The following is an 11,570-nucleotide window of genomic DNA, read 5'->3' as shown; positions in this document are numbered from 1 at the left end:
CTTAAATGTGTGGATGTTATAGCACACATGCTGTTTATTAAAAAACAATAATAAACCATACACTCAACAACAAATAGCATCACAAAATGTTATTGTCAATAAAATACAAGTGAGTAAAACAAGTGGGAGTTTAAGAAGATTAATTTTCTTCTCAAACCGCACAAAGTATGCTAGCATGCATCTTTGTAGGGCTACATAATTGTATGATCTTCATTAGGTGCTTTAATGAAGTGACTTTCCATTCATTTATTAGAGGAAACCTTTATTGGCATACTACAGTTCAACTATAAATAAATAATAAAAGAGTACACTACTGTAATTCACCATCAGAAGGCTCAGCCTGCTGTTAGGACCTCCAGCCGCCAGGGGGCAGAAATCAGTTAGCGGAAGTGGAAGGAAGAAGAAGAGGAAGTTCCACGGCGTCTTTTTCAAACGCTTGTTAACGGTTGTCTCCTTGGTGCTAGCTTCCGCGTTTAAAACCACACACAAGGACGCGAAAATACAATAATACGACACGCTAAGTCGTCCTCGACGGGCGTGTCTGTTCGTGTCTTGTGGACTTTAAAGAACGTCGTCGTGCTCCGGTGAGAGAAAAAAAACCAAACAAAAAAAAATGCTAACTTCAAGCTAGCGGCTAATGTTAGCTTAGACTGGCTTCTTCAGTACGAAACTTTTCGTTTAATTTGACTACATGGCTCACCAGATATGCCATTTAAATTAATTTGACGTGGAGATGCGTGGAATCGGCAAGCTCTTCGTATCTTTTAGAAATAATTTCTATGTAAGTGTAGAATCGTATAGTCATATAAAAGTTATTGTTTAATATTTCTGCCTGCCTGCCTGCCTTGGGAGAAAAAGCCACCATGGAGAAATTTGACTTCTCAGACGAGGAAATTAAGGAGCAACTGGCCCTGTTGGGTTACACGAACGTTCCCGAAGACAAACTGAGAGAATTCAAGCAAGGTGAGATCTGCTCAGTGTGCTTAGAAAGTGTACACAAATATAATGGCCATTTAACTATACAGTTTGTCGCGTAACAGTGTTCTTAACTATGCGGTCCCAAACGTGCACCTGCGTGTTGTTTGATTACTCCTGCGGTCAGTGAAGGCATCGTCGTCGTGACGTGTGATTGGCGGAAAACAAGGAAGTGTGCGTAAAAGCGTGACGATACAAAATAGAAGCATGCACGCCACCGTTTCCAGTTCCACACTTTGCATCATTCATTCCGAAGTTCCACGCCGTCTACGTGTTTCTTTTTAAATTGAAATCAACATTTGAAATCTGCGACCGATTTCCTCTCTCAAGACCTCATCAATCACGCAAGAAACAAGATAATTTTGGGGCGCTGATTTCGAATCTGATGGCGTTTTTGTATGAAACTTAAGCTTAAAATACCAAAGCTATCACGGCTCATTGCAAATTTAATTGTGTTGTGTCACTAGCAGGCTAAACCAACTCATATTGACTCAAAATTCCCTCCTTTTTATATCACATATTTTGTGAAATAGCATATTTGAGGTTCTTGGTCTGCAATATAATTAATATGCCCTCATATTAACAATCGTATTTGATTTTTTGAGCAGTTACAATTGTAAGTTCTATTTTTTTAACCTTATAATTAACCTGAAGGCTGAGGCCCAGCTGTACTACTCCCTTGCCAAACTTGCTTGGTTTCATCCACATCACGTGGTGGACGTTTGATCACATGTACGCCTGTAGAGGGCGTCCATATGACTTGTACTGGCTCCATATGGGGTTGGTGAGCGCTGAGAATTAGTAAATTGATTATTTTTATTTTTTGCTGTTGTGCGATTGTCATATCGTCAGTGTCAAAGCATCAGTCTCCAGCGCAAGGCAGTTATATCCATCGTGAGCGCAGAAATCGATCGATTTGTGCGCTAATGATAGATCCATCTCGGGCACAGCGCTATGGATCGATCGCGCAGATCCATCGTTAGCGCGTAATACATACACGTTTATTAGGTAGATTACTTTATCTTCAATTGATTGTTAGACCATATAAAGTCAATTTGTGTTTGGAAAATAAAGTACAACTTTTCATACTCATGGATCAGAGCTATGAGCTTAAGTTATTATATATTTTGTAGTACGGTTGTCTGTGGGTCGATGGTGGCTTTTGTGTTGACTCAATATTAAAGCAATGGGGATCAAAGGCACTATTTTCTGCCATAAAATCTGCTGTAACGTCTTTAATATTAGGGGTAGAGTATAAGCCTTATACTAAGTACCTTATACTATAAGGTATCAGGCGAATAAGGTATCAAATTAAAGTTCCAAGTCGTGCTTTATCAGATCACAGAATACAAAAGTCAAAAATGTTGTAACATTGCTACATTAATCATACACAAAAAGCAAATGAAAGAATCAAAGTCTAAGATGCCTTCTTATGCTCGGTTTGCAGCTGTGAAATCCACTTTCATGCTGCAACTGCTCCGTTTGCGTGGATTGACTGGTTGGTTTAGTACAGTTGTCATAAGGCAGGACTTCACCAAGACGGTATAAGGGAAGATGGAATTTCACTACATTTTTTAAATCAGCATCCTCAATTTTAGCTAAAAAGCATCCTTGTTTCTGTACCTTCATTATATTTTATAGAATGAGGTGTATGATATCGAGAAAGTGGAAAAATGGCTTATAACTCATCAAAGCTGTATTGTCAGATCTTGAACTGCTGATCGAAAAAGGCAACTGCACTAACGCCCCCGAGTCGTCGTCCAACATGAACGCCACGGCGCACGAAGCCAGACCTCCGGCCTTCATCAAGGAGAAAGGTGACGTGTTGCTGAGCGACTCTATCTAGTCCATGTGATGATGTCACCTTGTTGCCTCAACACGATGCTTGTGTCTTTCCAGTTAGCCCACACGACTTTGAAGCCTCTGCTGGGGGGTTTTATCTCCACAATGAGCACCCCGACACCCGGGTAAGACCTTTTGTAATACTGATCACCATAGCACATTTAGCTGGTCCATGATTGTGCTGCAAAATATCATTGATAATCCATATTATCAACAGTTTTTTTCATTAATTATTGTCATCCAATTTCTATATAACCACGTATTTGTTTGTGTATCACGGAACCATCACAATTAATATGGCGGAAAACCGATGCCATATAATCATAATGAGTGGCGAGGCCAATTGAGTTGGTGTTCATGCGCATCGCTTTTATGCCTTCAATGTTAGTGTATGCTGCCTCACAGGGCTAACTGCTAGCATTCTGTATCCATGCACGAGTAGCCCCGCCTCCACACAGACGTACTCGTGATCCAGCCTGTGTGGAGCAGATGAAACACACATTATTATCGACATTATTCTCATATGATGTTGACAATATTCCACACAGGTTCTTGGTCGCTGCGCCAACGAAGGTGACAGCTGCACAGATGGAGGAGATCACGACGCCGTGCCGCTGGCGTCCCTTGGCGCTGGTCACACTCTCATCCCCGACACCCACGGGAGACGCTTCATTAAGCGAAAGGTCCTCAGGTCAGCGCCACAATGACACTAGCGTGGAGTGGAACCTCCAAAGTCAAACAACATTTGGACTCTTCTTCTCTTGTTCCACTCCCCAGGAAGCGGGGGGGGCAGTCGCTGGTCTGTGATGAATCCACCTACAGCCAAGACTCTGGTAACACGTTTGTTTTTTTCTCCCTTGCTAGTTTGTAACGGTGGGGACAGAGTTAGCCACATGGTGATTGGCCGCCCCTTGCTGGACACTTCAATAGGTACACCTTCTCATGAGGAGAAATGTTTCAAGTCACACACCGTGGGAACATGTGAAATGCCGCTACTGGCTAGCAGCCCGACATCATGGCCGACATGCTTCCCATAATCAGCTTAGCGTTATAAGAGGTCCGCCTCCACAGAGCTGATGTACCGAATGTACAAGGCCGAGTGGGACCAGGAGAGCAGTCATGACAGTTCCCTTAACTCCTCCTTTTGGTCTGATGGGGAGGAAGAGGTTGAGCGAAGGACTGATGAAGAACGGCCTGATGCTGCTCTTCTTGAGGTCCAATCAGCGTCCTCAATTTAGCTAAAAAGCATCCCTGTTTCTGCACCTTCATTATATTTTATGGAATGGAGAAAGTGGAAAAATGGCTTATAACTCATCAAAGCTGTATTTTCAGATCTTGAACTGCTGATCGAAAAAGGCAACTGCACCAACGCCCCCGAGTCGTCGTCCAACATGAACGCCACGGCGCACGAAGCCAGACCTCCGGCCTTCATCAAGGAGAAAGGTGACGTGTTGCTGAGCGACTATCTAGTCCATGTGATGATGTCACCTTGTTGCCTCAACACGATGCTTGTGTCTTTCCAGTTAGCCCACACGACTTTGAAGCCTCTGCTGGGGGGTTTTATCTCCACAATGAGCACCCCGACACCCGGGTAAGACCTTTTGTAATACTGATCACCATAGCACATTCAGCTGGTCCATGATTGTGCCTGCAAAATATCGTTGATAATCCATATTATCAACATTTTTTATACAATTTTTTCATTAATTAAACCCCTGGTTTCGAGAGTGACCCTCAGATGCATGTTTTTGGAATGTGGGAGGAATAATTTTTTTCATGAGAGGTGTAATTCACATTTGAACCACTAGATGGTACCCAAGTATAGTGTACCGTGTGAGCCACATTAGCTTGACATAGAAGTTATCTACCCGTACGTACTATGTATGGTGTTGCCCGAGTTGATTGAATTGAGCTGTTGACGCTAAAAGACGTTCAAGATCAACCACAATTGAGTAAACCGTCTCTGTCAGTCGTTGGTGTTCATGCACTCACCTTGTTCATTCTGTTTAAAACCAAAATATTCCCGCACCGCGGCTGAAAAGCATCGCTTTTATGCCTTGGTTCATGTTAGTGTATGTTGCCTCACAAGGCTAACTGCTAGCATTCTGTATCCATGCACTAGTAGCCCCAGCCTGTGTGGAGCAGATGAAACACATTATTATCAACATTATTCTCATATGATATTGACAATATTCCACGCAGGTTCTCGGTCGCTGCGCCAACGAAGGTGACAGCTTCACAGATGGAGGAGATCACAAGGCGTCGCTTGGCGCTGGTCACACGCTCATCCCCGACACCCACGGGAGACGCTTCATTAAGCGAAAGGTCCTCAGGTCAGCGCCACAATGACACTAGCGTGGAGTGGAACCTCCAAAGTCAAACAACATTTGGACTCTTCTTCTCTTGTTCCACTCCCCAGGAAGCGGGGGGGCCAGTCGCTGGTCTGTGATGAATCCACCTACAGCCAAGACTCTGGTAACACGTTTTGTTTTTCTCCCTTGCTTGTTTGTAACGGTGGGGACAGAGTTAGCCACATGGTGATTGGCCGCCCCTTGCTGGACACTTCAATAGGTACACCTTCTCATGAGGAGAAATGTTCAAGTCACACACCGTGGGAACATGTGACATGTCGCCACTGGCCAGCAGGTGGCGCCATCATGGCCGACATGCTTCCCAGATAATCAGCTTAGCGTTATAAGAGGTCCGCCTCCACAGAGCTGCCCTGCCAGCAGCCACCATGTACCGAATGTACAAGGCCGAGTGGGACCAGGAGAGCAGTCATGACAGTTCCCTTAACTCCTCCTTTTGGTCTGATGGGGAGGAAGAGGAAGAGGTCGAGCGAAGGACTGATGAAGAACGGCCTGCTGCTGCTCCTCCTGAGGTCCAAACACAAGAAGACACCAGCAGGGAGGACTGTGGAGACGTCGGGGAGAGCTGCAGCGTCGCTTCCAGCCCGGAGCCCAGCGTGATGACGTCTGGCTATGGTACCTTCAGACCGGAAGGCCAGGACGGAGGAGATGACCAAGACGAGGAAGAGTACGATCTGTCGCTTGGCAGCTTCAACATGGACGCTGCACCTCCAGAGCCGGGGGCGCAATCGAAGGATGAGGAACCAGAAAGCATGCTTCTGGCCTCTCATGAAGACGAGAAGATGAGACACGCGAAACCGCAGGAGAGCCGAGATACAGGAAGTGAAGATGATAACGATGACGTCGGGAAGCCCAGCGAGTGTGAAGATCCGGACGAGTCTTCTACCAACAAGGACATCATGTTCATCGACTCCAAAGTGGATTGGACATACGAGTGGGAAGGAAACCTGCGTCACAAGGGTACATGTGATGTTCACCAGCACCAAACCTTTAGTGCAGAAGATGCTGGATGTTGCCGCACCTTCCCGCTTTCACCTCCATGATGTCCTTGTGTGACCTTGCGTGGAAATGAGTGGCCGTGCAGTAAATGTGTGATGATGATGATGATGATGATCCACAGATTTGTCCAGCAGCGTCCAGGAGCATCTGTCGGACCTTCACTTGGCGCCGTCCGCACATCGCGACATCGCCCGCAGCGACAGCACGCTTGACTCCGAGGTGGAGAGCGGCTCCTACAGTTCCTTTGACTCTTTCGTCACGCACTCGGTGGGTGGCCAAAAAAAAAAACATCTCATCCAATCTTCACTGTCAGCTTGTTTGAAAAGATCCTTAAAGTCTTTGTCTCACAGACACAAGCGAGAAGCGACGGGGACCTTCCACCCAAGCCCAAATCCTGTAAGTCCACTACAGTACAAGTCACTTGTACACAGGATTGAAGTCTGGTATCGTGTATTTCGGTAGACCACTACAATGCTGTCTATGCATGCCCCCCCCCACCCCCAGCAGATCAACCTTAAATTCTTCATTTTTACTGACTATATGTAACTAAGAAGGTAAACCTTGCAATCTCCTCTCACTTTGTGCTAATTGTGAACCCTAACATTGTAGTCATAGTGATGATCTCCAATCAATGGTGGCTTATAGTAGTTCATTACATGGTGTAGTATCGTTCTGAGGACCCGTGTTGTCATGTTTCAGTCATCCGACCCGTCGTGACCCAGCAGGGCATCAAGAAGACGGACCCCGTGGCCAGGTGAGCCCTGTCTTGACTCGTGGTGTAACCATGGAAACATGATTGACGGCGGTCCCAGACAAGAGACCTCGGCTCAGGCTTGTGTGTGTTTGACGTGTTGGCAGGTACTTCCAGTACAAGCAGCTGTGGGACGCACTCAAGCTTCCTGGAGAGAGCGACCACAAGGAACTCCGCTGGGAAATAAGGGTAAGCGTTGACTCGGATTCTCTACCGAGTCCACTTCCTTGTTGGAATCTTACGTCAGCGTTTGATTGTGTGCCTGCAGGAGCGACTAGCCTACCAGCCTCCGGCAGTAAGTACCTCTTCATAGAAGATCACTGCCGACTGGAGGATCAAAGACCTCACGTTTCTTTTTGTTGCAGCCCAAACCTCGTAGAAACTACGTGGCCAACACCTACGTGGTCCCCACAGAGAAGAAGCGCTCATCTCTGCGATGGGAGGTCAGGAACTACCTGGCCCACGGAGCAACACCTCATCAATTTACTTATTGATTTTGGACTTTCACTGTTTTAGCATGTTTTTATTAATAAATGGTTTTATGGTCCAACACGGAGATGGGGGGAGGGGGGCCCTACGGGAAGTCCGAGTATGGCAGTTTGAAGGGGTACAGCGGCGTGTAGCGCTGGTCGTGCCACAGCAGCTTTTTCTCCAGGAACTGTAGCGTGGGCAGCGTGAGGACCACGGCTTCATGCTTCAACATGCTGTGCACGTTCAGACCTGCAGGAGGAGACAGCAAACATCTGATGGTGACACCTTCAAGCATCCTCACCTCGCCTGTAGCAACACTACACTGGCTGTGAAGTATAGTTAGATGTGCACATACGCACGCACATACGCCGGCACATACGCACGCGGCACATACGCACGCGGCACATACGCACGCGGCACATACGCACGCGGCACATACGCACGCGGCACATACGCACGCACATACGCACGCGGCACATACGCACGCGGCACATACGCACGCGGCACATACGCACGCGGCACATACGCACGCGGCACATACGCACGCGGCACATACGCACGCGGCACATACGCACGCGGCACATACGCACGCGGCACATACGCACGCGGCACATACGCACGCGGCACATACGCACGCGGCACATACGCACGCGGCACATACGCCGGCACATACGCACGCGGCACATACGCCGGCACATACGCCGGCACATACGCCGGCACATACGCACGCACATACGCCGGCACACGCACGCACGACGCAGTACATACGCACGCACGCACCACGCGGTACATACGCACGCACATACGCACGCACCACGCGGTACATACGCACGCACGCACCACGCGGTACATACGCACGCACGCACGACGCAGTACATACGCACGCACGCACCACGCGGTACATACGCACGCACGACGCGGTACATACGCACGCACATACGCAAGCACCGGGAAAGCAGTAGAGATGAAGAAGAGTACTCACCAATGGCTGGAATGAGGTTGACGGTCTTGAGCGTGGCCGTGGCCTCCAGGATGTTGGCAGGAAAGTCTTCCCCTCTAAAAGCCAACAGAGCGGAGATGAACTCGAGCACGGCTGTGAAATCTTACAACGTAAAAAAGTTGAGCTTTCCCGTACACGTCCACGACCAGCACAGAGTCCCCCCACGCTTTGTGTCTGATGGCGTCCATCAAGTCCTGCGGATCCGGACTGTGGATGTTCAGGGAGTCCACGATGTGCAGGTAACCCTGGAGAAGTCCAATAATAAACCTGATTATACAAGCGGCGTATTTGTCTTTTTACGGACACGTCACATGACCTGTGTTTACCTGGGCGACTTTGGAGCTCAGCGCCACTTTGAGACCCAGCACGCGGACCTTCATGGGCAGCATGTAGTAGTAGCTGGTGGGCCCACGGGGTCCGTGAGACACGCCCCCTGAAGAGACCGCATCGTGTCACACAAAAACAAGACGGAATCTCGGAAGAACAGAACAGACGCGGTCACCTCCTCTCCATATTGGCGATCGGATGCTGCCGTGGCGAGCTCTTCCGCTTCCTTTCTGGTTCCACGGTTTGCGACCGCCCCCTCTCACCTCTGACCTCACTTTTGTCTTGGCATAGCTCTGATAAAAATGAATGGACATTTTTTTGTCACACAAGGAACAGGAAGTGAGTTGGAAACATGCAGGAAGAAGGTAACTCACGATGCGTTTGTAACTTCGCTGCCACATTTCCACACTGTGGATGATGTCAAGTCTACGAAAAAAAAGTTTCACACATCACTGTCACAAAAAAAAACACAAATAAAAGCTAGCTTGGCGTTCTACCTGGGAGGAACGGCAAAGACATCCGGGTGCAGCTCGGCCACGCCCAACGGCTCACTGTCCCGCCCGTCCAGAGTGTCCACCCACATTCGCACGGGGGACAAGTGAGCGGGAATGTCTGCATCACATGACCTCAGAAGAGGCAGGGGGGAGTCTGCCGGGGGAGGCGGACGCTCTGTGGGAGGGACAGAGGTATACCATTTACATGGAATCACTTTTTAGACTAACATCTTGTCCATGTGGGAACATTTTTAGCAAATACGTTCAAGCCTTGCACCCCACGTGGGTGGGGGTGGGGGGGCAAATTCTTAAAATATATCCTAGAGTGGATAAATCCCCCAAAATATTAGAGAACTACAACTTGGCTCACGGCTCGTGACGTTATGATAGCTGCGTTTGGTAAAAACAAACATGGCTACAACTACTTCGCTCTAGAAGGAGAAAAAAAGCTGCATTTAAAAAAAATAAAATATTGTTTTAGATGAGCCAGAAACGCACACATTACATCATACACTTCTGTTAGCATTTTGTTGTAGTTTTTCCTTTTTTCCTCCACGTGAGGCTTTTCCTGTTAAGAGTTTACACACCACGCATGCGCCGTGTCTTCTATGGTAATATTGTAAACACTCTACGCTCAGCCAAACAACCGTTTTTTTTTATTAAGGTCCCTAACAAGGGCTACTGTCGCGGCCGTAACATACGCCTACAACGCTCTGCCTCACTTCCGGTCCGTCACTTCTTTTCCTTCCCAACCCCGGAACATATCTCTCCATTGCAACACATGCTCAATTACAACACATAACACAACACATAATACCTCTAAGGGTCATTACAATATTTATACAGCGCGATACATAGACTGGCATATATATATATATATATACTGCATCATTGCGACGTGGACAGAAATGTTAAAGAAAAGTAGGCCTTACTTGTTCTGGAAGGATCCACCAGGTTGGAAGGCAACAGCAAATTACGAGGAAGATTGCTTTCACCTGCCAGTGAAGACGCAAACTATGAAAGAAACAACAAAATTTTAATGTAGTCTCTTCTGGACTGACTGCAACGCACAGAATTAATACTTGATAGTATTGTTGGTCAATGTCAAAGTTAATTTGGTTACTGAAGTGGTGATAAATACGCGTGACCTGCAAGGGTCGTAGCTGTAGTGTGCTAACTTCAAGTAGCTGCTAGCATGCTAACTCACTCTTGTGGCGGCGGCGGCTCCTCTGCCGCTCAGCAGCAAGGCAGAAAAACGCGAAAACATTTCTATTCCTGCGGCGCCGTCACGCTGACGTCTACATAGCAAAAGCGGCGTGAACTTGTCCCCGTTAAAATCGCTGTACCGTGTGGAAGAACATCCATGCACATGAGAAGTCAGGGTCGACGTTTGTCGCTTTTTTCTTGACAGATACTTGTCGCACGTGATGACGTCATAGGGGAATTGACGCCATCTAGCGGTTTGAGATGGTTGTACATTTTGCAGCTATTCGTCCGGACAGCTTGACCGGAAGTTGTAGAATTGCACTTTTATGTTCCTGTAATTCTGCTTATACTGTTTTGTACAATTGAAGTTTGTAATAAAATATATATTAAAAAAAAACTTTTGGAGCGGAAGTGCAAGCGCCATCAACACAACAAAGACTAAAAATGCACAATCTGGCTTAACCTTGCTTTTGTATTCCCGTTCTTATTTGTTAATTACGTATATACTTTACGTATTTACTTACGTTTATACTTTATTCTGCTAAGCTTATCTATGTCTTAGAAGGTTGTTTCTGTGTTAATATGTTCTGTATAGTAATGCTATTGTGTTTGTTAATAAAGTTCTACAAAAAATAAAAAAAGCTAGGCCGGAAGCGGAAAGCGTCTATGTTTATGCGTACAGGAAGTAAACAGGAAGTAAAGTATAGTTCCGATTTTGTTCCGTCTGTGTACACAGCTTTTTATCGTGCTTCAGTGTGTGTGTGTACAGTACTGGTGAATGTTGGGTATTTTTACGCCATTTTTACTACCGGATAGTGTTTTTTACCACTGAAATATGAAATGTTGACTGTGTATCCGGAAGTATAACATGTTATAATCCTCCCAAATAAAACTGAAAACCATGTTCTTTATTTATAAAACAAACAAAGAATGCTGTAAGTAAACATTTTAATAAGCTGCATAAAATTTGACATGATATAAATATACAATTGTTCCGTAGTAAACATTAATAGAATGTATGACATTTGACGTATAAATACATACAAGTGTTCTATATACAAGTGTTGGAACATGAATGTACACACATATTTTACCATTTACTTCCTGGTCTTGAAGGTAGAACAAAGTGAATGTAA

The 11,570-nt window shown here is 46.4% G+C and overlaps 2 protein-coding genes across 3 annotated transcripts; one reads left to right on the top strand and one right to left on the bottom strand.

The window, feature by feature from the left end:
* The first annotated feature begins 381 nt into the window (after positions 1–381).
* On the top strand, positions 382–7,488 carry hyls1 (HYLS1 centriolar and ciliogenesis associated). 2 transcript variants are annotated; one of them, XM_078793588.1, is made up of 16 exons: positions 382–584; positions 853–963; positions 2,682–2,792; positions 2,875–2,942; positions 3,366–3,508; positions 3,595–3,650; positions 4,150–4,260; positions 4,341–4,408; positions 5,020–5,150; positions 5,237–5,292; positions 6,307–6,452; positions 6,536–6,581; positions 6,885–6,939; positions 7,044–7,125; positions 7,205–7,231; positions 7,302–7,488. In XM_078793588.1, the coding sequence occupies exons 2-16, from the start codon at positions 864–866 to the stop codon at positions 7,428–7,430; spliced, it is 1,329 nt and encodes a 442-aa protein (XP_078649714.1). In that variant the 5' UTR covers positions 382–584; positions 853–863; the 3' UTR covers positions 7,431–7,488. The 2 variants fall into 2 exon arrangements, with proteins under 2 accessions (XP_078649714.1, XP_078649715.1); XM_078793589.1 differs by lacking the exons at positions 382–584; positions 853–963; positions 2,682–2,792; ... (5 more) ...; positions 5,020–5,150; positions 5,237–5,292 and adding an exon at positions 5,314–6,146.
* Positions 7,423–10,640, bottom strand: mrpl4 (mitochondrial ribosomal protein L4). Its single transcript, XM_058080173.2, has 9 exons — positions 10,436–10,640; positions 10,161–10,242; positions 9,232–9,403; positions 9,109–9,160; positions 8,910–9,027; positions 8,734–8,840; positions 8,543–8,652; positions 8,390–8,463; positions 7,423–7,656 (listed from the first exon to the last, which is right to left on the bottom strand). Exons 1-9 carry the CDS (start codon positions 10,493–10,495, stop codon positions 7,511–7,513), a joined length of 921 nt encoding a protein of 306 aa, XP_057936156.2. The 5' UTR covers positions 10,496–10,640; the 3' UTR covers positions 7,423–7,510.
* Positions 10,641–11,570: the final 930 nt, after the last annotated feature.

This window comes from Doryrhamphus excisus, linkage group LG9 (genome assembly GCF_037039965.1).
Source record: "Doryrhamphus excisus strain RoL-2023G ecotype Guam linkage group LG9, RoL_Dexc_Guam_v1.1, whole genome shotgun sequence".
In the NCBI taxonomy this organism is placed as follows: Eukaryota; Metazoa; Chordata; class Actinopteri; order Syngnathiformes; family Syngnathidae; genus Doryrhamphus; species Doryrhamphus excisus.
Note: the sequence above shows the minus strand (reverse complement) of the source record. Positions and strands in the feature narration are given on the sequence as shown.

Excerpts from the sequence above, each read along its gene's own strand:
- hyls1 (XM_078793588.1), top strand. The coding sequence starts at position 864 with ATGGAGAAATTTGACTTCTCAGACGAGGAAATTAAGGAGCAACTGGCC. Across the intron at positions 2,793-2,874 it reads GGCCTTCATCAAGGAGAAAG|TTAGCCCACACGACTTTGAA; the intron begins GTGACGTGTTGC and ends GTGTCTTTCCAG. Across the intron at positions 6,940-7,043 it reads AAGACGGACCCCGTGGCCAG|GTACTTCCAGTACAAGCAGC; the intron begins GTGAGCCCTGTC and ends ACGTGTTGGCAG.
- mrpl4 (XM_058080173.2), bottom strand. The coding sequence starts at position 10,495 with ATGTTTTCGCGTTTTTCTGCCTTGCTGCTGAGCGGCAGAGGAGCCGCC. Across the intron at positions 9,161-9,231 it reads GTCTTTGCCGTTCCTCCCAG|ACTTGACATCATCCACAGTG; the intron begins GTAGAACGCCAA and ends TTTTTTTCGTAG. Across the intron at positions 7,657-8,389 it reads CAACCTCATTCCAGCCATTG|GTCTGAACGTGCACAGCATG; the intron begins GTGAGTACTCTT and ends CTCCTCCTGCAG.